Source organism: Solanum dulcamara, chromosome 10 (genome assembly GCF_947179165.1).
Source record: "Solanum dulcamara chromosome 10, daSolDulc1.2, whole genome shotgun sequence".
In the NCBI taxonomy this organism is placed as follows: Eukaryota; Viridiplantae; Streptophyta; class Magnoliopsida; order Solanales; family Solanaceae; genus Solanum; species Solanum dulcamara.
This window is the reverse complement of record NC_077246.1, coordinates 62,173,355-62,201,349: the sequence shown is the minus strand read 5'-3', so window position 1 is coordinate 62,201,349 and position 27,995 is coordinate 62,173,355. Positions and strand designations below refer to the sequence as shown.

Below are 27,995 nucleotides of genomic sequence, written 5' to 3'. Positions count from 1 at the left end.
TTACTTTCGAAAAAATCAAAGGGAGGGCTGATATACATGGTACTTTAACGTAAAACTTATGCAAGTTAAATTTTCTACAGTTTTTTAGCTCATGATTCAAACTTGAAAGCAATAGGTTTTGGAAGCAAAAAGTAACATAATTAAGGCCCGTTTGGATGAATTTATAAGTTGCTGAAAACATGTCACGATCCAATTCATTGGGCCGTGTGGGCACCCGCTATACACCCTAAGTAGGAGAATCCTTGACCATTCTAGGATGGAAGTTAAAATCAAAGACTTGAACAATTTAATCAAAATTTCTAAGGAAAACTATATTTAATCTAGCTTATACAAGGTTATACAAAACCCCCAAGGATGCTGGTCTAAACAGGTACAAGAGATACTAAGAGTAGAAATAAAATAAAAGATCAATGACCCAGCTTTCACCAAGATAAGGAAAAAATAGAAGTTGTTGGAGGATTGCCTTCGTCTTCAATTAAGAGACATAATTGACCCTGCAACCAGACTATGCCAAGTGGCATAACAAGAATACTATCAGTACAAACAACACATACTGGTAGGCATCATAGTTCAATCTGATACCCACCGCATAATATATGAACAAATAAATAAGAGATATCATAATACTTGAACTTCCTCAATTTAGTCACCCCAGCCTAATAAGTGCACTCCTTATTCTTACCCTTAGGATATTCACCACTCTAAACAACATGGTTCCACTACCACCCTAATCACAACTTAAAACCTATGGGTTAGGGACCCACCTTACTATTATTCCATCACCCCAATAGTCCCCACCTAGCAACCTTAACCGTTCAATGATTTCACTCAACCCTCACTAGTTGGTCTAATTGTCTCACAACATAAAGCATATATGTTTCACAACCACACTCTCCAACTCACTTGAGTTCTAGATAGCCACTATCCCTATCCCAGTTATTCATGGAAATCACAATGGTAATACTCTCTAGCAACTAGAAACCTCAACTTCTAAATGTATAAATATAAAATACGATTATACCATATAGATCACATCCAGGCCTAACAGAGCCCATACTCTTACATACCAATAAGTGTATTGATGATCATAATTCTCTATATCTAGCAAACCTCAACTCAAGAGTTCATTTATAGTTCTTAGTCCATGGCTCATCTACCACTAACCTTATTATTACATGAAAATACTTATATCATCAGATCCTCTCATGGGACCATCCATACACACATACTTACTTGGGCCTCTCAGAGAACCCAATTCAGTCATATTTGTGTCGGAACGTGACATCCGATCCAAGAATATATCGGAACGTGACACCCGATCCAAACATACCACATTCACAATTACATTCAGTATTCACAATATTTATATTACCAAGAACAGGCTCATCACAAAAATAGGCCAGCAAGTGCTCATTTATATAAGAACTAACTTGTTATCCTTATCTGTACACGTTTAGGCATATCATAAGTAACTCAATTATACATTTAAGACAATTTCGGAAACAGTCAATGTCTACACTACCAAACCTTACAGGCCTGACCTCAAAATCTACTAGTTTTACTTTTTTGTACGAGATTCTATGCCCGATATAGATTAATCAGCTGCACACAAAAACATCACAATCAATAACTTCTCAATTCATTACAACACCTTTTTACCCAGGTCACATTCGAATTTGACCATATCACAACCGAATCTCTGCCCGTAACCCATGACCCACAACTTAGTATATGAATTCTCATTAATTTTCCTTCTATACTATACAGTAGGTATAGGTTTACTACTCAAAAAAGAGAAGCCTAGCCTATCTGCTGGGCGCCAAGCAATCCATGGAGAGATAGTGTTGTTGAAACCATTGATCCTCAACGTCCTACGATCAATCGGATTGAAGCCTTCCAAATGCAGAGATTCCCTTCCCTCTTCTCCCCAAGTCAAGAGTAGCCTTTTTGGAGGGTTTTGCAGAAACCATCGCCTCTAACTTCCATTTGGGAGAAGTGGGGAAAATAAAAAAAATTGCAACTAAAATTCTGTCCCACGACTTCCCTCTCTAGCGGCGCCGCCCCGGCAAGACCATCCCGCTCTAGAGGGGTAATGAGACCCAGTCAAACCAAATTCTTGCGAATTTCTTTTTAATCATGATTAACGATGGCTCAGGTCGTTATAAAACAACTTATAAATTATTTTTAGCTTTTTTGAGTGTTTGACTGACAACTTAAAGTTATTTTGTATTTAAAATAAGCTCAAAAAAATAATTGAATTTGTTTGACTTAGCTTAACTAAAGCAGCTTATAAGTCAAAGGCTTATAGACTGCTTTAAATAAGCTAAGCCAAACAGACATTAAGTGTGGTCTATAATCAAGGGCTCTTGCTTACAAAAATTGAGGCATATACTGGGGGCCTCAAATTTTTATCAAGAACAAATTATGTGTTAATTTTTTTTTATTAAAAAATAATTATTTATAATAAATGGAAAATGGCCTAAAACATCCTCGAACTATTGAAAATGATACAAAAATATCCCTCATCTATCTATTGGACCTAAAATATCATTAACATCCACCTTTAGATCCAAAAATGACCTTTTTTTTAACGGAACAGAGCATTTTAAGCCCAATATATGGATAAGGAATATTTTTGTATCATTTCCAATAGTTCGAGGGCACTTTAGGCCCTTTTTGTAATTAAAATTCTATTAAATAAATTTTGATTTATAATTAATTTTAAATAATTAAATTGTAACCAATAAATGGCCGCCACGTGTTTAAAAAAATTATTTTCAAACATGTGGCGGCCATCTATTGGCTACAATTTAATTTAAAAAATTGAATTTAATTAAAAAATTATTCAAACACGTGGCGGCCTTCTATTGGTTACAATTTAATTATTTAAAATTAATTATAAATCAAAAGTTATTTAACAAAATTTTAATTACATAAATTGAATAATTTTTTAAACACGTGGTGGACATCTATTGATTACAATTTAATTATTTAAAATTAATTATAAATCAAAATTTATTTAACAGAATTTTAATTAAATAATTTGAATAATTATTTTAAACATGTGGCGGCTATCTATTGGTTACAATTTAATTGTTTAAAATTAATTATAAATCAAAATTTATTTAACAAAATTTTAATTATGAAAAAGGGCCTAAAATGCCCTCGAACTATTGAAAATGCCTCTCATTCATATATTGAGCCTAAAATATCTTTTTTTCGTTAAAGAAAAAATCATTCTTGGACCTAAAGATGGATGTCAAAGGTATTTTAGGCACAATAGATGGATGAGAAACATTTTTGTACCATTTCCAATAATTCGAATGCATTTTAGGCCATTTTTCGTATAATAAAAGGAATATTTTTTTAAAAAATTATATTATTTTATTCTCCTTAACCCAATTCAAATATAAGAAATAAATTATTTTCGCTAACACTCATATTATTTATCTTTTTGCACTCTCTTTCTTTAAATCTTTGATAAGTCAGAGCAATATTCTGTCAAAAAATGAATCAATAATTGAAAAGTATTGACCAAAGTGAATTGTTTGTTTTGTTTTCTTCTTAAATTTTCAAGCATTGCAACATACATATTAAAGTAGGGTATACCAAGTTATCAACTTCTTAAATCAAATTCTATGATTCTAAACTCTTGTTTTTATTTAAAGCTTGTCAACTTATTACTTATAGAATCATATTAACAATTGATCATATAATGATTGACTCAATAAAAAAAAATCAAGGTTGAATTGGTAATACATTACCTAAAACTAATACTTAAAAAGTATTCAAAGAAATCATCTATAAAAAAATATTAAGTAATAATTTGCATCTAAGAATTAAAAAAATAATTTTTAAATAAATACATATGAAGTTTGTTTAGATTTTAGGCTTCTGATAAAAATTTCACTTTAGGCCTCCAATAATATTCAGCCGCCCTGGATCTTATTTTTAAATAAGGATTACAAAATATTTGGCTGCTTCCTTCTTGGGTCTTATCTTTAAATAAGGATTACAAAATATTTAGTTGCTTCCTTTTTATCAATTTGGAAATCAAAAGAATGATACTATGTGTGTGTTTGGTACTACGGAAAATGTTTTGCGAAAAATGTTTTTCTATTCTCTCATGTTTGATTGGCTTAAATATTTTAGAAAATATTTTTTAAATCAACTTATTTTCCTCAAATTTAAGGAAAATGACTTTCCTTAAAAAATTAAGAAAAACATTTTCCAAAACTCTCATTCAACCTGAAATTATATTTTTTTCTTACTCCACCCGCACCAGCACCCCAACCGTACCCATCCAAAAAAATTAAAACTTTTAAATTTTAAAAAAAAAAAAATCGAATTTTTTTTACCCCTACACCCAACACTCCAACCCCTGACCACCCCTACCACTACGATCCCCCCCCCCCTCCACATACACAATAAAAAAAAATTATTTTTAAAAAATATTTCAAATTATGAAAAATTCATTATTTTTTACCCTATCCTTACCCCGACCTCCATACCTCCCTACACCCCACCCCCACAAAAAATATTTAAAAGTTTAATTTTGAAATATATTTTGAATTTTGAAAATTTTATTTTTTTACCTCATCCCTATCTCGACCCTCCTAACACCCCACCTCACCCCCAGCCCCCTCCCCCCCCCAAAAAAAAAAAATAATAATTAAAGTTTATTTTTAAAAGATATTTCAAATCTTAAAAAAATCATTTTTCTTACCCCACTCCTACCCCAACCACCCTATCATCCCCTCCCCCCTTTCACAAAACAAAAAATTAAAAAATTATTTAAAAAAAATTAAATTCCAATTTGAAAGTAAAGATCGAGGGTTGGATTCCAATTCGAATGCCGATTCTCGGATCGAAAATCGGGGTCATCTCTCAGATCGGACATTGGGGTCGGATTCCAGATCAATCATCAGGGTTGGATCTTGAATCGATCATCGGGGCCGGATTTCGATTTCAGGTGCTAAAGTCAGATCCCAAATGGATTACTGGGGTTGATTTTCATGTCAAAAACTATTTTTCTAAAAAGTATTTTCTACTAATAAAAGATATTTTCTGAAAAATATTTTTCGTTCACCAATCAAACAATAGAAAATATTTTCCACTCACCAACCAAACATCAGAAAATAAGTTAGAAACCAACTTGTTTTGTGAGAAAACATTTTCGTTCATACCAAACACACCCTAAACTTCTACTGACGAGCCAAACTAGAAGTTATAGTACACATGATTGTATGTGTCTTCAGTTGAAACTCTTAAAAGATACACGGTATATCTGTCGCGTTAACTGAAGAAAGTAATTGGCCACAACTTAGCAATATGTATATTTATACAAGGCATGTTCTGTCGAGTATTTGTCTAAACCCTATATGTTTAATAATAACTAAAGTTTCTAAGATTAAAACGTTAGATGAAATATGTCAGACTATCCATAGATGATGAGTACATGTGCATCCTAAGTAGAGAGCAATTGCTTGTGCTATGTGTTTTACTGAAGTGTTCATATGTGATATATTCCAAAGAGTAATAATGCACATCATAGGTTGGTTGTCCACATGTTGGTTGTCTCAAAAGAACTACTATGAATTTCAGGAGCAAAGAGTAAGAGTTATTATTACAGCTCAAACGCTTATGAAAAAGAAGTTAAAGCCTAACTTCTTTTGGAAGAATGAGGAGCTCACCTCACTAGGAAGCCTATCTACACTCTTCTCACGACTCGTAGCTAGACTCCACACTTATATTTGAAACATAAAAGAGATATGCGAGCTGAGAGCAAATGGATTCAATAGAACTCACAAGAACCTACCCTAAATCAGTTGTTATAGGTGGTCAAGCTGTCTGTTGATCCATTACAATGTTTGGATGATCATAGAATTTCTTTTGCTACCATTTTGTTGGGACGCTCAATATGTATCCTTGTTATATGAAAAACATGTATCTGCTAGTGTAGGTCAGTAACTTCTTTCGTTTTCAAAGCCCTCAACAAGCTGGTTTTGCTCTTGTGGCTGGGGATAATGCAGATGAAATCACCATTCTTTTATGCTAATATGAATTGAATGACAAAAAATATGAATAATTTTGTATCAATCAAACGTCCGTGAAGAGTTGGGATGTAGTTAGGGTGAAACTACAACCATTAAGCTTGAATTTCAATTATAACAACAATTTAACTGTAACTAGATAAATGAGGTGCAGAGGATGGACTTACAACTACTAAGCTGCACCTCTGGAACGTAATTGGCTCAATTAGCAAAATCGATCAAGAGAATAATGACACATGCATTTCGTCACAAGAGAAAGATCAGCACCATTTGCTCAATGCGCTATTTAAAGGATAAACTAAATAGGGCCTTAATTTCTGTTCAAACGCTATTAGAGATAGAGACCTACTAGCATTTCATCTTCATAACATTTAATCAATTGAAAAAGAAGAGAACAGAAACCTATTGTCATAGGTCGATGCCAAATATATGAGACAGAATCCGTATCCATATGACCTAGACAAAATCGCAAAGCTTAATGAGAACCAAGAGATCCAACAGCTCTCTCTCCATTATATGTTGAACATATCCTATGAGCTGAATGATCCTGTTAGAAACTCAGTTATGTTTCTGGCAAGTGAACCAACTCAAGAGTACAGTAGTCAAGCATTGGATTTTGTATCAAGACTTGAGGGTAGTTAGAAGAAAGGGGGAAGCATTGGAACATGGTTAGCCAGACATAAAATAAGCATGGTAACATTGTTTGTGGAAAATGTCGAAATTACTTGTACCCTTTAAGCGATAGCGCTAAGCAGAGATCAAGTTTTTGTCATGTTAGTCTGTTCACTTCTAATCCAATGTTTGCCAGGAGTCTTTTTGTCTTATTAGAGATTTATTGCCAGTAGAAAATGTAGAGAAATTGATTTTTTACATGTATTCAGCTTATGTGATGTAATTTGACTCAACACGAAGTTTAAGAAAGAAAAGAAGATTTTAGAACTTGTGGTCTTAAATGCACCACAACATCTGTGATTTTATAAGATTTTTGAAACTTCATAACATTTGTGTAGCTAGAAAAGCTTCTCATTAAGGGTAAAATGGGAAGTTAAGTTAAATTGCTTCAAAATATAAAAAGGTGTGATTCTTTTTGGAATGGACTAATAAGGAAATAATGTCACATAAACTGAGACGGAGGAAGTGTAATATTGGACGATGGGTATAAAATAGATCGATAGGGGATAATAAGGATTCATACAATGGACCCCAACTTGCTTAGTATTGAGGCTTAGGCGCTTAGCAACTGTTGTTCTTATACCCTTTATCAGGGCCAGCCTATGTTTTGAACAATAATGCGTATAGTCATGCCTAATATAATTCGTTCTTTCTTTCTCGAAAACTTTAGAGAAAAGAGTAAAGCTTCTGTTTTTTTCTCTCCATTCACACAAAAAGAAAGAAACATTGGACCAATAGAAAAAAGAAAGAAGTGTTGGTGTATGCATGATCAATATGATTACCAGTAGAGCAGTTCCAGAAGTTAATAGTATTTAGGCCTTTGTTCTCCATCTCTCAATCACAACCTGTAATTGCTGAGTTCTCCTTCTAAACTGTGAAACAAAGATTTTTAGTATGTTGCCACTAATAAGGCATTCCGCTGTACTCAAAAAGAAAACATGCAACTGTATAATTCTAACCCAAAGCAAACAACCACCAAATTTTTTAAGTTAACTTGCATGCTCTTTCACAACTGATGCTTTCAAAAGTTAAAACAGTAGCTGAAATAATGGCATCATATTACATACTTCATTTTAGTCATTTATGTAGTGAAAAGGTAACAACTTTTTTTGTTGAAGACTTAGAAGTTGCCTTCTTTCCCTCCCTCTAATGGCCCCACCTGCAATCCCCAAAAACTGGAAAAGAATGAAATCATTCTAAGTGGTGTTTATTTTTTATTCATCTCAAGACACAATATACTGAATCAGATTATTAAAAGCTCAGCCTTACTTCATAGAACTCTGTTCTGAACATTATCTATAGGAGAGCTACTAAAGAACTTGCCTTATGGCACATTTTGCAAGAAAAGTTGCCAAGGTTTCAGTTAGAATTATCTTTCCTTATATTCAGAAAGACAAATATTTTGCAACAATCAAGTTGGACATGGTCCAACTCGCTGTACAGTTTTGTGTCATTGGGAATTAAATTGCACAATATTTAGATGAAAGGACTTTATCAAAATAATAAAAATAATAATTAGATTAACCTACCAAAAAGAAATAGATTACATGTTTCTTATCCTCTAAAGCAAGGGAATATTCTCCTCCACACTGTTCAATTTGAAGATTGAAATTTGAAGGAAACAAATTATGAGCCCGTTTGGATGAGCTTAAAAAAAGTAACTTTTATGTATGAAGTGCTTTTAGAACTTTAAAGTGCTGAAAGTTATTTTTATAAATAAGCAGTTGAGTGTTTGGATAAAAGTGCTTAAATGAGAAAAATTATGTGAATTTTAGGGTTAAAAGAATAAAAAGGGTAGTTTGAAAATTTAGTTAAAATATAAGGGATATAAAAGTAATTTTCATGGTCAAAGAAAATGACTTTAAGCACTTAAAAAAAAAGTTAGGAATCCTAACTTTTCATTTTTGACTGACTTTAAGAACTTTCTGGCTTAAAGTTAGCATTAGGCAAACACGTCCAAAAGCTGAAAAGGGGCTTTAAGTTGGTTTTGATCAACTTAAAGTCAATCCAAACGGGCTCTATATTACTCGTAAAAAATGTGCAAGACGAGGTAGACCTAAAATCACACCAAAGGAGTGTCTCAAAAGACTTACGATCTGTTGACATCCACAGACTTACCAAAAAGTAGAATCTATTGCAATGAAAGTAAAAGTTCCATATATAGGCAGTAGCAACTAGTTCCGATCAAAGCTTAGACATGTTGGTACACTTATATTTGGTCCAGTATTTGGTAGGAGTTCTTTTTTGTCTGTTTGTTTGTCAGTTGAAAATGTAGAGAATCTCCACTGCTAGAGAATCCCAAATTACTGAATGCTGGAATGAATCAGGTCCAAATGGAACAAAATGGATTGTAAGAATTAGCATAGCCAACTCCAACTACCTAGAGGTTGAGGTGTTGTCTTTCACTTCTTGTAGTATGGAATGGGCATAATAAGGCTAAAAATACCTCTTTTAACGTAACAGCAATATTTAGAGTTTGAATCAAGTGTGTACAAAATTATTACTTTCTTTTTGAGATAAAGAATTGTCAACTGAATAGCAACTATATAGAAGATCATAAATAACAAGAACATATCTATAGTACCTCAACTAGCGGTTTTTTACCCCGAAGCAGAGCATCGACACTTCTTTCAGCCTGCATTTTGTTCTCCAAAATGAAAAAGAGCTAAATAGAACTCAAATAGCTGACAGCAAGATTACAAATGACAACGTTATGGCTTTTAACTCAAAGATTCCTTTCATCCCTTGCAATGCAAGAAACCTCTATTACTCTTTGACAATAAGATAGTATGCAAAAAGAACAAACAAGGGGATCAAAGACGGATGGGAATCTGTGCCAACAGGTCAATATGGAGACATTGTTGTCTAGCATGTGATATTTTCTACATTACACTATTGCCTCAAAGTGGTGACTAACCCGGTGTACAACCCAGTAGTTTCTCTCGTTTATTTCAATCAAAAAGGGAAAGGGAGATGGAGCTTTCCTCTCAAGAACACTTTTACTGCAGTTCCTGATTTGTGCTTCCTGATCACTTAGAGTCACAGTTACTACTCCTCCAATCTGTAAAATTTGACAATTCAAGAGATCAGAAAGGAAGCATGTGCATTGCCTAATAATGAAGTGTAATTCTGTGAAGAAAATTGAATATAGAAAAGATACTAAGGCAAAGAAAATTGAATATAGAAAAGATACTAAGGCAAACAAGAGAAATCTTAATTAAGTGCTGAATCTATAGTGGTGTTGTCAAAGGTGGGCTTAAGCCCTGAAGCGAGGCACAAAACATGTTGAGCACTACGCCTCACTTAACATGCTCTTCGGTGTCGTCGTCAAGGCTCTAAGACATACTTTTCCTTGCCAATGAGCCTCTCCTAAACAGGCGAAACTAAACAATTGATATTTATAAACATTCAATTTCTTTGTCCATATATTTGTTATTCATGCTTATTATTATTAGTGTTAGATTAAACATATATATTTGTATTTATTTTCTCCATTTGCGCCTTTTTCATTGAAGCACTCTTCATTTGCGGTTTGCGCTTAAAGCCCCAACGAACCTTAGAGTTTTTTTGCGCTTCACTTTTGGTAACACTGATCTGTGGTTATTCAACCTCCAATGTCCTTTTGCTAGTAAGTCTTTAAACAGAAGAAAACAAAAGGTAAATCCTAAACCAGAGGTAACGATAAACTTTTTCTTAAAGTTCAAAATCCAATATATGATCTAGAAACTGTAATTGTTTAGTTCTCAACATTTTTATGCCAATTCTAAAACAACATAAATCATTTATATTTCCTATAAATTTCTGATGCCAGGAGAATCAATCAAAAAAACTTGAAATAAATAGAAAGAGGAGCTGATGAACTGAGTTTGGAGCAAAGTGCCTGGAGTCACTTAAACAGGCTATCAGTAAAATAAATGACTAAAAATGGAATAACACCTCCTCACCCCCTCAAACAAGAAAAAGAAACCTATGTTGGTAATACTAAGTCTGATGACCACTTAGGATGACGACAAACCAAGAGAAATTCTGAGAAGTATCTGCAAAAGACCCAAGAATGTATGCTTGAATGAAAAGCTACACAAGAAACCCATTTTCTGTTCGGGTGGCTGTAGTGAGGAGGATAAGAGACCGTTTTAGTAAGTTGGGGAACAATTCGTATCCCTCTAGAAAAAGAGGGTTGGGAATATCAAGTTCCAAGAATAAAACAGGAAAAAAAGGAATAAACTGGGATTTTTGGACATTCAGCAGAGAGGAAAGCACATTGACACGATGTAAGTTTGGGTGGTGTTATGGGGAGTAAATTTTAAGCAAAGTTGGAGAACATTATGGCCGAAGCATGTTGAGGAGGATAAGACACTGATGGGATAAATTTTTACCTATTGTCCAGTTTAAAGGTGGGGGTGGTAGGAGATTGTTTTGGTGGAAGATCAACTGCGCAAGGAACTATTAATAATATGCTAAGTTGCTCGGACTAGGGTGCAGGTGTCCAACACGGGTGTGGATCCGCATGTCAGATCCTTCATGATCTAATTTTTAAGATTCAGGATATGGATACGAGAACTCAGCAAAAAAAACTAAAAATATAGCAATAAAAATATGCATAAATATGAGACATTGTGGAAAACTTGCATGTAACTTTGCCTTGTAGAGTGTAGTAACTAGTCATTGAGTCTTTTATTCTCAATAATCAATATGGCAGGCCACAAGCGTGCAGACCTCTCCAAAAGGGCATGATTCCTCCATTTTCCCACAACTCACACAACAAAGTATTAAGATATAAGCTTATAAAAATATAACAAATAAAAGAGTTGAGAGACAGATTAAATCAAATGAAACATCCCTTTAGTCTCTAGAAGTTACCCAAGTTAGAGTCAAATAGACTAACAAAAAGTCAAGAGAGTCGTGAGTCACAAATTTTAAATATTAGCTATTCAAATTAAGATAGTCAAATGACTCTCTTGACTTTTTGTTATATAAAATTTGTGACTCATGACTCTCTAGACTTTTTGTTAGTCTATTTGATTCTAACTTGGGTAACTTCTAAAGACTAAAGGCAAGTTTCATTTGATTTACATCTCTGACTCTCAAGTCTTTTTCTAACTTTTATTTGTCATATTTTGATAAGCTTATAATATCTTAATACTTAAGAGTGTGTTGTAAGAAAATGGATGAATCATGCCCTTTTGGAGAGGTTTGCATGCTTGCGGCCTGCCTATATTGATTATTGAGAATAAACGACTCAATTGCTAGTTACTACACTCTACAAGGCACAAGTTACATGTAAGTTTTCCACAATGTCTCATATTTATGCATATTTTTATAGCTATATCTTTTTTAGATTTTTAGTGTGTTTTTTGCCGTGTCCCTGGGGCACCCGTATCCGTATCTAGATCCATATCCCAGAATCTTAAAAATTAGATCATGAAGGATTTGACATGCGGATCCGCACCCGTGTCCGACATCCGCACCGAGTCCAACCAACTTAAGCTGTAGTCACTATCCCAACAAATAGAAATTAACAGGGTGCAAATGCTGCAATTGTAGTGTCTATAGGCTTTCTTACAATTTGGACATGTTATTTTTGGGGATTCCTTTTAATTGGTGGCTAAGTAGTTCATCGTTTATCACCTTGGAGTTTATGTTTATTTTTCTGTTATCTTTGATGAGGGACTGGCACCCCCTTTGTGCCTTGTCTAATTAAATACTCCAACTTCATTTATCAAAAAGAAAAATGCGCACACACAAGATCTAGCAGTTGAAATGGAAAAGTCTAATACTGAATCTGAATGACTTAAAAACTTCTTAGTTCTGTCTTTAAATCAAAGAGATGCAAAAGTAATGCTTGATTACCATTAGCCACGAAAAATCAGAGATGGAAAGATGCTTTAAGGATATATTAAAATGATGCTGATATGGATTATTGTGCAGGACAGTAAGAAAAAGAGGGGTTCTTCATTAAGGAAATTATTAGGTATTCCATACATACCAGATCACACAGAGTAGGATTTTTAATTATATTCTCTAGCTGCTCGCCATGAGCTGTACCAATAAGCATAACACCTCTCTCAGCAATTGTACGACAAGCATGAACTTCAGATTCAGTGCCAATCTCATCTACAATGATCACCTCAGGCATGTGGTTCTCCACAGCCTCAATCATAACCTGATGCTGCATCGACGGGTTTGGAACCTGCAATCTTCTTGCCCCCCCTATTGCTGGGTGTGGGATATCCCCATCACCTCCTATTTCATTGCTTGTGTCAACAATAACCTACCACAATGATCTCAAAGCTATTAAACTTATTTCATTAGCAGCACAATAATGAAAAAGGAAATAAGATTTGAGAAACAAAAGCAGGAGAGTGAAAGCATAAAGTTAATTGCAGCAGTTAGTTAACAAACCACTCTTCTATGAAGTTCATCTGACAAGACACGAGATATCTCTCGCACAACCGTAGTTTTACCAACACCAGGTCTGTTAAATTAAAGAGAGACACATCAGAAAGAGACAGAATAACTTGACAGGATAGCAAGGGCTACTCAATTGTGATAAAGTTTGATGGTTATCAGCTTAGTAGAACACATTAGAAAAAATTGAGCCACGAGAAGTTCAATGGTTCCACTTGAGCTCATATCAGGAACCAGTTATCCACCATGATGGGGGGAAACAAATTGTTGGTACCATGGTTGATATTGTGCCAAACAAAAAGAGAGGGAACAGGGGGAAAAGATAGCACTGCAGGCGTCGGTGCTTATTTAGTCCCAAACATTACTGTGCTTCCTAGATCAGACCAAAGTTACAAATGAGTACAAGTTAAATCATTATCTCAAACCAGATACGATTGGAGGTAATCTGCTTGGATTCAATTAATTGCTATATCCAGTTCGCATCCCATGACAAAATTACAGACCTCCAAAAAACAATAGCTCCTGAAAAAATAACATGGCATGCACTTGCTAAATCCTCTCAATTTCTTGTTAGCCTTGGAAGTGGAGGCTGCATATTGTGGAGTTTTATTGGGTATATGAAATGTGTAATCACCTTACCTAAGTTTATACTACCGGAGAACAGTGTTACCAAAGGCGCGCTTAATCCCTGAAGCAGGCTCAAAGGGTGCTGAGCACTTCACCTTGTTTAATGTGCAGTTCGGTGTCATAGTCAAGGTTCTAAGGCATACTTTTCCTTCTCAATGAGCCTCTTCTAAAGAGGCGACACTAAACAATTGATATTGCACTTTATCGTAATGTTTTTTTTTCAATTTCTTTGTTCATATATTTGTCATTCATGCTTATAATTATTAGTCTTGGACTAAACATATACATTTGTATTTTTTTTCCTTTGCGCCTTTTTTCATTAAAGCCCACACTTTATTTGTACTTTGCGGTTAAAGCCCCAACGGGCCATAGAACTTTCTTGTGCTTTTTTCTTTTGATAACACTGCCATAGAAGAGACACGTTTATTTATTTATCTTAGGTCCGCAACATGCAATCTTATGTGGGGATAAGCTCGTGAAATCCTTTTCTGATAATGGTGGCAGCGAGACTTAAATCCAAGACCTCCACCTACTCTAATTCCACATTAAATTGTGGTACCACCTCAAATAAAAACCTAAGTTGTAAGAGAAGGGACATAACCGTTTATTTATTCAGGTTGCGACAAATGTAAAGATATAGTTAAGTAAATAAAGTGTGTTCCATCTAATGGTTTAAACTTTTAGACTTGTACAGTTTGGGAAAGAATTTTGATTGATCAAAAGAAGAATCTACTCAACCGAATATGCCCTTAAGCACGGCGATAAAACAACAACAACATCAACATACCCAGTGAAATCTCACTAAGTGAGGTCTGGTGAGGGTAGAACGTATGCAGACCATACCACTACCTCGAGGAGTGCCTCAAATCCAAGTAAAAGAAGAAGAAGAAACAATGAAGAAAGTGTAGTTGTTAATAAGAAAGGCAATGTAAAGTCTAAAAGAATGAAACAATAACAACAGTAAAATAGTGTGATAATCGAAACACGATACACAACATAATACGCTTATCCTACGCACCCCTACTAACCTTCGCCTCTACTAACCTTCTACCCTAATACGCATTCTCCACTTCTTTCTATCTAGAGTCATGTCCTGGGTAATATTAGGCTGCACCAAATCCTGTCTAATCATCTCTCCCCAATATTTCTTCGGCCTACCTCTACCCCTCCGAATACCCCTTACAACCAACCTCTCGCACCTCCTCACTGGGGCGTCAACGCACCTCCTTTGCACATGTCCAAACCATTTCAGTCTCGCTTCCCTCATCTTGTCCGCCACAGAGGTCACTCCTACCTTCTCCCGAATAACCTTATTCCTAATTTTGTCGCTCCTAGTATGCCCACACATCCATCTCAACATCCTCATCTTCAGAACATACATCTTCTGAACATGTGAGTTCTTGACTGGCCAGTACTCCACTCCATACAACAAGGACGGTCTAACTACTACTCTGTAAAACTTCCCTTTAAGTTTAGGTGGTACCTTCTTATCACACAATACTCCAAAGGCAATCCTCTATTTCATGCATGCCACCCCAATGCGATGTGTGACATCACTGTCGATGTCCCCACTACCATGGAGTACAAACCCAAAATACTTAAAACTTTCTCTTTTGGAAATAAATTGTGTGGCAAGCCTCACTTCCACGTCCACTTCATCTAACACAACACCAAATTTGCACTCCAAATACTCTATTTTGGTCCTGCTCAACCTGAACCCTTTGGACTCTAGAGTCTGTCTCCAAACCTCCAACCTAGCATTAACTCTGTCTCGTGTCTCATCAACCAATACTATGTTGTCTTCAAATAACATACACCAAGAAACTTTCTCTTGAATAGACCGTGTCAACTCATCTATCACCAAGGCAAATAGGAAAGGACTAAGAATTGTTCCCTAATGTAGCCCTATTTAAATTGGGAAATTCTCCAAGTCTCCTCACACCATTCTAACCCGAGCCTTAGCTCCATCATACATGTCCTTTATCGCCCTAATATACACCATCGGGACACTTTTGGCCTCCAAACACCTCCAAAGAACATCCCTCGAGACTTTGTCATAAGCCTTTTGAAGGTCAATGAACACCAATGAAGGTTCCTCTTCCTTTCCCTATACTTCTTCATCAGTCTCCGCATAAGGTGGATGGCTTCGGTAGTCTAACATCCTGGCATAAATCCAAACTGATTCTCAGAAATGGACACCCATTTCCTCACCCTCATCTCCACCACTCTTTCTCAAACCTTCATAGTGTGGCTTAGCAATTTGATACCTCTGTAATTATTACAGTTTTAGATATCACTCTTGTTCATGTACAATGGAACCATTGTACTCCACCTCCATTCGTCGGGCATTCTTGTCGTCTTAAGAATAGCATTGAACAACCTAGTCAACCACTCCACACCTGCCTTGTCTGTGGTCTTCCAAAATTCCACTGAAATCTCATCGGGCATGGTCGCTTTTCCCCTTCTCACCATGATAATAGCATGTCTAACCTCCTCAACCCTAACACACCTACAATACCCAAAGTCTCAAAGTCTATCAGAGTGCGCTAATTCACCCAACACAATGTCTCTGTTCCCTTCTTCATTGAAGAGTTTGTGAAAATATGTGTGCCATCTTTGCTTATTAGAGGTCTCTTTCACCAACACCTTGCCTTCCATCCTTGATGCACTTCACTTGATCCAAATCACGAGTCTTTCTCTCTCTCGCTTTTGCAAGCCTATACAATTTCTTGTCCCTGCCTTTGTCCCCTAGCTCGACATACAAGCGTTCAAAAGTTGTCGTCTTAGCAGCCATGACTGCTACCTTGGCTTCTGTCTTCATCATCTTATAGACTTCCTTAAGCATCTGTTTCTCTTCCTCATCAGCACACTCCACTAACTTGGTTAATGCAACCTTCTTTGCTTTCACTATGCCTTGGACTTCTCCATTCCACCACCAATCTCCTTGATGACCACCAAACTTACCCCTCGATATCCCTAGCGTCTCTATAGTTTCTTCCCTAATGCAATTAGCTGTCATATCCCACATGTCGCTCACATCCCTGCTATTACTCTAAGCCCCCATACCAATCAATTTCTCCCCCATCTCTCAAGAAAGGGCAGGGGTCATGCCACCCCACTTAATCCTCGGTCGGTCATATAAGGTCTTCTTCCGCCTATCCCTCTTAATCTCTAAGTCCATAACTAAAAGCCTGTGTTGGGTAGTAAGATTCTCGTTCGGAATGACCTTGCAATCCTTACAAAGGCCTCTATCACCCCTTCTAAGGAGTAAGTATTTTATTTGAGTCTTAGCTACCGTGCTATGAAAGGTAACCAAGTGGTTCTCCCTTTTCGGAAAGCACGAGTTAACAACCACCAACTTAAAAGCTTTAGAAAAATCCAAAAGTGAAGCTCCACCTCCATTTCTCTCTCCAAGACCAAAGCCTCCATGGACATCACCAAAGCCACTAGAAGTTGCCCTGATATGGCCACTAAAATCTCCACCAATGAAAATCTTCTTAAAGTTTGGTATACCTCTCACTGCCTCGTCCAAATCCTCCCAAAAGAGTTGGTTGACCTCCTCATCCAGGCCCACATGGGGTGCATATGCACTAATAATATTCAAATTTAACCCGCTACTGACTACCTTAATCATCATCATCCTATCATTGATCCTCCTAACCTCCACCACTTGCTCCCTAAGGTCCCCGTCTACTAAAATATCTACTCCATTTCTATCCCTCGAGCCTCCTGAGTACCACAACTTAAACCCGTCCACATCTCGTGCCTTGGTAACTACCCATCTGATCTCCTGGACACAAGCTATATTTATCTTCTTCTTTTTGAGAATCTTCACTAGCTCTATGGACTTCCTTATCAGCAACCTTATGTTCCACGACCCTACACTTAGTTTAGGAGAACCCGTAACCCGCTTACCACTACTTCCCCTCACCCCCGTCCTCAACCGAAGACATGACTCTAGTCCACCATCACTCCCCAAAGCCACTAGGAAGATGTAAACCTAGACAAAAAGTACAAGAAGAAGGATTCTATTAAAAATTTTGAATCAAGCGGAGAGTCTATGACAAAATAGCAATACCAAAAACCGAAGAAAAGCAAGAAATAATGCTACACACTAAATAAGTTGAAATCGAAGGTTAGGACCAAATAACTATACTAAAATATTACACAATTGATCAAGAAACGGAGAATCAAAGGGCAGAGTTAAAATGAGAGCAAAATGGACAAGAGAGAAAATATATGCAATATTAGACAATCAACAATTAGACAAAGAGATTAATCTAAAGAGAATAAGGGAACCAAGCTGAAAATAACTCTAAATTTGCATATAGCAGTGTTTTGAGAAGCGAGAAGCGGAAAAAAGCGACGAGGGCTCGTTTCACAGAAGCCTGAAGCGAGAAACAAAGCGCATGCTTTTTTCAGAAAAACGCATGCTTTTTTCAGAAAAAGCACTATTTAATATAAAAATATAAAATATAAAATATGCATAGATAAATAATCAAGAACTCAAAAGACTTAGATTAAAAAGTAACTAGATAGTCAATAATCCTCATAAGTAACAACATATAAAGCGAATGCATAACCAAATCACAAAGAGAGCAAAATCCTATTCTTTAAGAAGATCCTCAAACTGTTGAAGTGCCATCAACAAGGGTTCTACTTTGACTTGGTCCTCATCTTCTTCCTCATTGGAGGACTCATCAACAAGAGTTCTACTTCTATTTGAACATGAACTTGAACCTATAGCTACTTTTTTTTCCTTGACCCTTAAATTACTCCCCCTAAAACCATAAATATTCCCGTCCACACCACTAGCCGTAGCAACATCACCATAAGTGAGACCTTCTCCTTCGTATACTTCTTCATCTTCATGATTTTGGGGTGCTCCAGTTAACCATTCATTTGCATCATCAATATTATCCAACAAAATTGGATCAATGGTATTGCGAGCATTGTAGCGACGCACCAATGTTCTATTATATTTGATGAACACTAGATCATTCAGGCATTTTAACTCAAGCCTATTTCTCTTTTTAGTATGAATCTGCATAGAATTCGTAGAAAGTAATTAATGGGAGGACTTTAGACAATTAAGATACCATTTAATTTAGTAATAACATAATATAGGTTCTCACATGTTCATACACACTCCAATTTCTCTCGCAACTGGATGAGCTACAAGTTAAACTTTGCACTCTAATAGCAAATTGTTGCAAGTTTGGGACATTATGACCATATTACATCCACCATTCAACTGTAGAAGAATTATTTTAAAAGTTTATATGTAATAACTTAAAAGTTAAAGCTCTAACAGTTAAATGTTGAAATGCTCACCTGGTGACCTTAAGGTTCTAGCTCTAATGGCTGACTCAATTCCAAGTAGCCCATCAACTTTCATGTACACACCAAGCTCATCCCCTATTTTGTCCTACAAAATTTTATCTAGGATCATCCTCTCAACACATGCATGATATCCCAACCACACTTCTTCAGTTAAAGTCTTCATCTCATTATTTTTATAATAGAGCCCCAAGTTCAAAATATGTCCAGCTGCATGTAAAGGTTGATGAAGTTGATCCGTCCACCTTGCATCAATGATTTTGAAAACATTCATATATTTTCTATCATCATAATTGAATGCCTTTTCAATACTTTCTTTGGCCCTATCCATGGCTTCATAAATGTAGCCCATTGGTGGTTTTTTCTCCCCATCTACCATACGAAGTACATTAACTAAAGGACTACCAACTCTAAGTGCTTGAACAGTGTCATTCCAAAAGTATGGACGAATGATATGTCTCGCAACTTCTTTCCCAAGAATTTCCTTTGCATAGACACTCTCATTCCATTCAGTGGACATAAACAAGGTTCTCAGATTTTTCTTTTGCATATAAAAACTACGCAATGTCAAAAAGTTGTTGCGAATCTTGTCTTAGCAGGTTTGTATCTTACAGTGCCCTTTGACTGATATAAGAATGTATCTTAACAACCTTACCAAAAGCTATTCAAAAAAATTTAAGAGTTAATAAGTAAGAAAACTAATATGAAGATTAAAAAAGAACATTGAATATCAAGACTCAAGTTCACCTGTAGAATACGGGGACTCTTTGAAAATGTCACCAAACATCAAGTTGATACAGTGAGCAGCACAAGGAGTCCAGAAAATATGCGGGAACACTCCCTTCAACATGTCACCCGCTTTTTTGTTCTCACTTGCATTATCAATCACAACTTGTACCACATTTTCCTTGCCTATTCTCAAGATAGCCTTCTCAAACAAGTTAAACATCTTATTAGAATCAATAGAAAAGTCACTAGCATCATGAGATTCAAGGAACACACTCCCTTTTGGAGAATTCACCAAAACATTGATGATCATTTTCCCATTCCTTGATGTCCATTTATCCATCATAATGGAACAACCATACGTTTTCCATTGAACCTTATGAGCTTCTACAATTTTGTTTGTTTTTTCCACCTCTTTTTTTAAACAAGGAACTCTTACCTCATGATAGGTGGGGGGCTTCATTCCAGGGCCATATTGGTCTACTGCCTCAATGAATTCACCAAAACTTTCGGTGTAGTTAACACAATTGAAAGGCAACCCTGCATCATACATCCACCTAGCAAAAGCAGATACAGCACGATTCCGTAAAATCTTGCTAGAAGCCTCTAGATCAATAGGTCCACCTTTTCTCTTTTCATTTGATTTTTGCGAGAAATAGAGAATAAGAGGACCTTTGACATTGCTAGCGGTGGATGACCCACTTTCACTAATTAAAGATTTCCTTTTTGAGGGAGGCCCCATGGGCATATTCACTTCAACTTCATCATCCATTTCATCATCAACAACAAGATTAACCATGGGTGCTTCAAGATTCATTTGAGTTTTAAATTCATTTTTTTTCGTAAAATACTCTTTTATTTCTTCCTTCACACTATTCGGGACCTTTGGACACATTTTAACATCTTTATAACCACCAATAAGATGCTTCTTGTGACGAAATATTCCACCATTATATATCATATCACAAAAAACACATTTGATTTTTGTGTTACTTTCCATGGCAATTTCATATGCCCAAGCTGGATCCTTTTTTTGTGCCATTAAGAAAATACAACTTACTACAAAGAAAAAATAGAATAATAATTCAGTCACACAAGTCAAATTGTCAAAACAATAATAGAGCAATTGACAGATGGAAGCAAAATTAATAGAGCAGCTGCAGCAAAATTAAAAAAAATAATAAAGCAGCCAAACTATGTGGAAAAAAAACAGAGCATATGCTCAAGCTTAACAAAGCAGAGGTCCCAGATACTGAGAAGTGAGAACCCAAATCAAAAAAAAAATAATGGCCAAAACATAACAGAGTCGCGCAGAAGAGAAACAAAAACTTGAAAAAAATAATTCTTTATCTTCATAGCAGCTGCGCAGAAGCAGAACTGCTGAATAGAAATAGAAATAGAAAAAGAAGAAGAGAAGAAGAGATGAAGAGAAGAAGAGAAGAACATCGCAGCAGTTGCGCAGACGGCAGAACTGTTGAATAGAAATAAAAATAGAAATAGAAAGAGAAGAAGAGAAAAAGAGAAGAAGAAAAACTAACCTGGTTGAAGAAGTTAAACTGTCGAAGTCTCGAAGAAGTCGCAGCAGCTTGGAAAAATTAATTGTAAGTTTTACAGATTTTTTAAAAAAAATAACCTAGTGCCGCTTTTTCCAAATAAGAGAGCTTTTTTCTCGCTTCTACATGAAGCGCACGCTTTTCTGAAATCGGTTTGCTTCACGGTATTGAAGCGCTAGTGCCTCGCCTCACTTCGCTTCACGCTTAAAGCAAGTGCTTCGACGCTTTTTCACAACACTGGCATATAGCAAGGAAAACAGATTTGAAAATCAGACACTAAAGGCAACCTGAACAAGTCTGAAAGGGTAACATAGAAATCACACTTGAAAAGGCTGTTTCCTTCCTGATCAATAACAACTGCAGCATTTTCATCATATCGTATTATCATCACATTGTCACGTTTGAGTTCTTTACAGGTATGCACAATTATAGCTCTGACTACTTCTGATCTTTCTAGGGGCATCTTACACAATTCACTAAGGTATTAGATAGACAGAGATCCTGGTTCAAGTTGCACTGCCACCCACTATGAAAACGAACTTCCATGTACTTGGCCGATGAAAAAAAATTGTCCCATATGTATATGGACTTGTTGAAAACATAATTATGTAAACTAAAGTGCACTATATCTAACAGTTTAAGCTTTTTGATGAGGTGATCACACAATTAAATATGGTAAAAGAAGCAACCGTAGGTATTGACATCCAGAACAAACGGCGGATCTTATAGGCACAACACAGAGATTATAATGACAATGATAGTGTTCATGGTGCAGTCCACCTTTCGAACCCACAAATAAGCAATTGGATATAATATCTGATGAAAAATATTATAACTAACAATTCTTCCAGAGGATTTCCAGTTGACCATAAGTTGCTTCTCAGTAATTAACATATTTGTTGCATCATATTCTCCACTGGTCAAACATGATTTACATCTATATTTGACTCACTTACCGTCCAACAAACAAGATGCTTTCACCAAAATCAAGCAAATCCCGCACCATGTCAATCTGTCCTCTGGCCCTGCCAACTCGGCAAGTCAAACCAATGACTTCGCCCTTCCTATTCCTAATGGCGGAAATGCGATGCAAAGTACCCTCTATGCCAGCTCTATTATCTCCTCCAAATTGTCCAATTTCCTTGAGGACACATTGTATTTCTTCCATAGAGACCTGCTTAACAGAAGAAACAAACATAACTTTACATTTCAAAAAAAAAAAAAACAGATATAATTAAGCTCTTCAAATAATCTCCTGGTGTCCAGTTGTTGTTCTTTATATTCCTTCAACAAAAGACAATTCAGCATCAAGAAATTAGATACAACTACGCTCTTCTGAAAATCTTCTAGTGTTCAGATGTTGCTTTGTATTTCCTTCAGAAACAGACATCTTAGAATCACTCTGACATCCATAGAGAACCAATTCGTAGCAAGGTTCAAGACCACCATTTTCTTCTCTTTTCTCTTTCTCTTTTCTCTTTTCACTTCCTAGTAAACTACAATAAGCTTCTGGTGCTTCTAAGCAAGAAGTGCACATGTCACTATCATGACAATAAATACTTTGATATTTTCATAAAGTAGGGTACTTTCAATACCTTTAGTGTTTACCTCAGTGTTTCGAAGGTAACGCCTGCCAGAATCATCCATGTAGTGTGCTTGTGGCAAACAGCCTAAATCTAAAATCACCTACAAACATAGCATAATACTTTTATTGATCAGTATAGTAATTATCATGCATAGGCATTACTGATAACCTATGAGATAACACGAATCTCAAATAATTATCAAGCCATAAACATTACTGGTAACCTATGTAATAATACGAAACTCATCCTATCATTTCGTGAAAGGCATATCTACTGAAACATGTTTGTGATAAGCAGATTAATTTAGTCAGATTCACAAAATGACAATTTCCAGAACACTGATCATATTTTTCCAGCAAGAAACCTCTTTGACACCAGACTATTAGCAACACAAAGGATGCCATCTTTTGTAGGCGCATTTAAGTTTGTAAACTATAATGCTAGCAAATCAAGAACAGTTTATTAGCTGACAGTAAGATATAAGGCAAGCATCACATATCGCTATATAAGAGATACAGCGAGTGAAGCTAAAACCATCAAGGAGAAATCTGGTGAAAAAACACATATTCCATCCCTTTGTCAAAGAAAGTATTGCCTGAGGATTATGATGAAGATGTTCCCATCTTTAGAAATAGATACCTCTACTAGTTGATCTTGGCTGGGGTCACTCAAAAGTGTGTCCCGTAAGTCACATGGCAGAATCTGCAAAAAGAAAGAAAATTAAATCATTTTAAGTTCATGCTAAAGCATGATCTTCTATTACATAAAGCAAATATTTCAATGATACAACTGACGCAAGAGATCAAATCATAATATGCTGAATGACCCTCCAATTTCAGCTATGTTACCCTTTGTGTGGACATAAATTACAAAGAAATGTAAAACAAACTTGCAACTGTAATGTACATAGCCCTACAGAACTGAAATATAAACAAAAAAACCAGTCTACACTAATAATTAAGGGAGGTAAGATGGTCCTTGTGAAACATTCCTTGAATCGTGTGGCATTTTACATCGTGTATACACTAAATTTTACCTCACAAGGTTTTTTTGAAAGGCTGAAAAGTCCATTCTTGAACAAGTAGTTACCTCGTTTTATCTCCATTCTCCCATTTTTTTGGGGATGGGAACGGATTTGTATTGATATCAAAAGAGCCTGTGGAGGCCATAGTTACAAGGAAAGAAAGCTAAAAATCTACACAAAATTCTACTATAACTATAGAGACTCTAGGAACTGTAATATAGTCTCAGAGTCATTTGGGTACTCCTGTTTACACCAAAAATGCAAAGGTAGAATACAATTAAGCTTCATCGTCTGGATTGGGCTGCTTTTGCCTTCAAAACATCTTGAATTCCCTTCCCTCCAAATAGTCCACCATATGCTGCCTGGGATCATACTCCATCTAATGTTTTGAGCTTTTGTGCCAATTCTCCCATTTTTGGTACTACTATCCCATGTTTATTTTTTATTCCTAATCTCCCATTATTAACTTTCTAGTAGAGTTCTGTGTTTGCTATAAGAAAAGTTCACTTTCTCATGAGGGTAGATTTTCCCAGGAAACCAGTGCTACAAACTCCATAGGAAAAATAGAAAATCTTAAGTACTCCACCACCTTTCCAAGTTTTAATGTCACTAATTTTTAATTTGACTATGAAAAAGCCCTGCAACAAGTAATGCCAGTACAACAACAACTAGTAGTAGTAGTCAAAGCCCTACAACAAGTAATGTCAGTACAACAACAATTACTACTATTACACCTTGATAAACTAGTAGGAGTTGGCTATGCGAATCATTAATATCCATTTTGCTCATTTGGGCCACAGTTTCATTCAATTAATTCACCTTTAGGGACAAATTAGGGGTTCTTAAAATTGGAATTCTCTAAACATCACACTTACATACACTAACATACAATTATAACCAAACTAAAACACTCTGGTCAAACACTGGCCTTATGTAAGTATACCCAATAACACTAAAACTTAATCCAAACTTAGTTGGTAAGCCTATATGGTTATCAAGAAATGATCATCTAAGAATAGCTTATAGAGAGGTTAACTTGCATCAGTTTTGACTTTTGAGAGTCATCAAATGAATGGTTTCTCCCTCGACTTCCCCTTAAACTTCAAAATCTAGCTGACATGTAAACAACAACATCTTTTTCCCTTTCCTCCCCGCTTTCTAGGATCTTTACGTAAGCACATTTTCCCAAACATTCTCAACAGCCATCCTAACCATAACTTCTAAGTTCTAACAAGTTTTCACATTATGTGATATCCTAGTAATGATAAGGAGACTATACAAGTTGAAACATGCTCCCTCCCCTACCAATCCTAAAAAGGGGGAAAAGGTTGAAACTATTAGAACATTAAACACAATCAACTAATCAGTTACACCTCAACCCCTAAGTATTTCCTGTAAGTTACATGAATCTTCTATATCCATTCTGCTCTATTTGGACTATTCGAGCCCATTTCCTTCTAGTAGTTGTAAATCCCTAAAACTCAAGCAGTAATGTGATGAAACAAACACCTTGCCCATTTAACACCACTCATGTGTCCATGTAATGCATTAGTTTTCCCACACTAACTTTACTCATACCCGAACTGTGAGTAATTATGCAAACTCAGATTGCCAGAGTTAAAATAACATAAACAAAAAGTTGTTGGAACTTAAGAGGAAAAGCACCTGAAAGAGGGCATTCATATCATCAGCAGCATGACTACTACAGCACGAAAGGGTACTTCGGGCACGAGAACAACGGTAGCTAGCACGCTTCAATGGTAAACTGATGAAACAACAAGGTTTGCTTTTTATGGGTGGAGTAATGACACTAGTGACTACAGACATCAATAAGCTAGAACCCATTTCGCCTAACAAGTTTCTACTACTACTAATTTTCCAGTTATTTCACTCCATGAAATAAAGATTAAGCAATTACTCCATGTCCGAATAAAGGCAGTGTGAATGAAACGCTCATATCAGGGTGAATTCTTGGCTAAATTTTGAAAACAATTCCTAGCCACTATATTGCTCTTGGAAAAATGAAACACATTGAGGGCGTGTTTATTATTGAAGAAAATAATTTTTAAAAGTCTTGGTAAGTTTTTCAATGGGAAAATTTCAAAAGACTACAATTTGTTATAAAATAAATTAACTTTACAAAATAAGGAGAAAAAATAAGAGAAGGAGAGACGTCAAAGAGAGAGTTTGTATGTATCTCAATATATTTTACAACGCCAAAACATGGCATTTATAGCTATCAATGGGAGGAAAAAGAGAACAAGTTGGTATATTTAAGTGAGCCCCGTAAAAGGGACATCCACTAAACCACTTGCTCATTAACACTCCCCCTTGGATGTCTACGTTAAATATACCTCATTACAAACTTTATAAGACATAATATACATATTTATCGTAAACATCCATAAATATTGTGTCTCGTTAAAACCTTACTAGAAAAAATCCAGTGGGAAAAAGCCTAGTGAAAGAAAAAAAAATTACACACATCTGGTAATACTCTTTGAGTTCTGCCTCATTAAAAACCTTACCAAAAAAACTCAGTGGGGCAAAACTTTGGTTAAGGAAAAAAGAGTACAACGCGCATTTTACTCCCCCTGATGAAAACTTCATTTGATATTTTGGAGACGACACATTCCAATCTTATATCTTAGCTTCTCAAAAGTTGATGTTGGTAATGCCTTTGTGAATAAATCTGCAAGATTATCACTAGAACAAACTTGTTGTACATCAATATCACCATTCTTCTGGAGATCATGTGTGAAGAATAATTTTGGTGAAATATGTTTCGTTCTGTCTCCTTTTATGAAGCCATCTTTCAATTAAGCTATGCACACGGCATTGTCTTCGAATATAATTGTGGTGCTTTGACATCACTTTCCAGGCCACATCTTTCTTTGATGAACTGTATCATCGATCTCAACCACACACATTCTCTACTTGCTTCATGAATTGCTATTATTTCAGCATGATTTGAAGAAGTAGCAAGAATAGATGCTTTGTAGATCGTCATGATATAGCAGTTCCTCCGTGTGTAAATAGATAGCCTATTTGAGATCTAGCTTTATGTGGGTCTGATAAATAATTTGCATATGCATAACCAATAAGGTCTGCACAACCTTTGCTAGTATAAAACAAATCCATATCAATAGTAACCTTTAGGTGTCGCAAAATATGTTTGATACCGTTTCAATGCCTTCGCGTTGGGGATCAACTATACCTTGCCAGCAAATTAACAGAAAATGTTATATCAGGCCTGGTTGCGTTAGCAAGGTACATAAGTGCACCAATAACATTGAGATGTGGTACTTCAGGACCAAGAAGTTCTTCATCCTCTTCTAGAGGTCGAAATGGATTTTTTTCCACTTCAAGTGATCGAACAACCATTGAGTACTTAATGGATGTGCTTTGTCCATGTAAAATCGTTCTAAGATTTTTTCAGTGTAGGCAGATTAGTGGACAAAGACCCCGTCTACTAAATGTTCAATTTGCAGACCCAGACAAAGTTTTGTCTTCCTAAGATCTTTCATCTCAAATTCTTTCTTTAGATATTCAATTGCCTTTTGGACCTCTTCAGGGGTTCCAATGAGATTTATGTCATCAACATAAATGGTGAGTATAACAAACTCTGATTCCGTTTTCTTAATAAAAATACAAGGACAAATGACATCATTTATTAAGTACTCACTAAGGAGATTATACCACATACGTCCTGATTATTTTAGACCATATAATGACCTTTGTAATTTCATTGAGTGCATCTCCCGAGGTTTAGTACATGCTTCAGCCAATTTTAATCCTTCTGGGATTTTCATGTAAATTTCATTATCAAGTGAACCATAAAGGTAAGCTGTAACTACATCCATTAGATGTATTTTTAAGATTTTTATGTACAACTAAACTGATGAGATATCGAAATGTTATTCCATCCATAACAGGTGAATATGTTTCTTCATAGTTGACCCCGGGTCTTTGAGAAAATTCTTGTGCCACAAGGTGTGCCTTGTAT

At 35.8% G+C, this 27,995-nt stretch overlaps 1 protein-coding gene across 3 annotated transcripts; it reads right to left on the bottom strand.

The window, feature by feature from the left end:
• Nucleotides 1-150: 150 nt before the first annotated feature.
• On the bottom strand, nucleotides 151-26,007 carry LOC129870403 (uncharacterized protein ycf45). 3 transcript variants are annotated; one of them, XM_055945182.1, is made up of 10 exons: nucleotides 25,655-26,007; nucleotides 23,605-23,667; nucleotides 22,988-23,065; nucleotides 22,336-22,553; nucleotides 13,128-13,200; nucleotides 12,712-12,996; nucleotides 9,643-9,786; nucleotides 9,310-9,360; nucleotides 7,508-7,597; nucleotides 151-505 (listed from the first exon to the last, which is right to left on the bottom strand). In XM_055945182.1, exons 1-9 carry the CDS (start codon nucleotides 25,832-25,834, stop codon nucleotides 7,538-7,540), a joined length of 1,152 nt encoding a protein of 383 aa, XP_055801157.1. In that variant the 5' UTR covers nucleotides 25,835-26,007; the 3' UTR covers nucleotides 151-505; nucleotides 7,508-7,537. The 3 variants fall into 3 exon arrangements, with proteins under 3 accessions (XP_055801157.1, XP_055801156.1, XP_055801155.1); XM_055945181.1 differs by lacking the exon at nucleotides 151-505 and adding an exon at nucleotides 6,216-6,600; XM_055945180.1 differs by lacking the exon at nucleotides 151-505 and having other exon boundaries at nucleotides 7,197-7,597.
• Between the last annotated feature and the right edge of the window lie 1,988 nt (nucleotides 26,008-27,995).

Excerpts from the sequence above, each read along its gene's own strand:
- LOC129870403 (XM_055945182.1), bottom strand. The coding sequence starts at position 25,834 with ATGGGTTCTAGCTTATTGATGTCTGTAGTCACTAGTGTCATTACTCCA. Across the intron at positions 23,668-25,654 it reads ATATGAATGCCCTCTTTCAG|ATTCTGCCATGTGACTTACG; the intron begins GTGCTTTTCCTC and ends TTCTTTTTGCAG. Across the intron at positions 9,361-9,642 it reads ACTACTGGGTTGTACACCGG|GCTGAAAGAAGTGTCGATGC; the intron begins GTTAGTCACCAC and ends AACAAAATGCAG.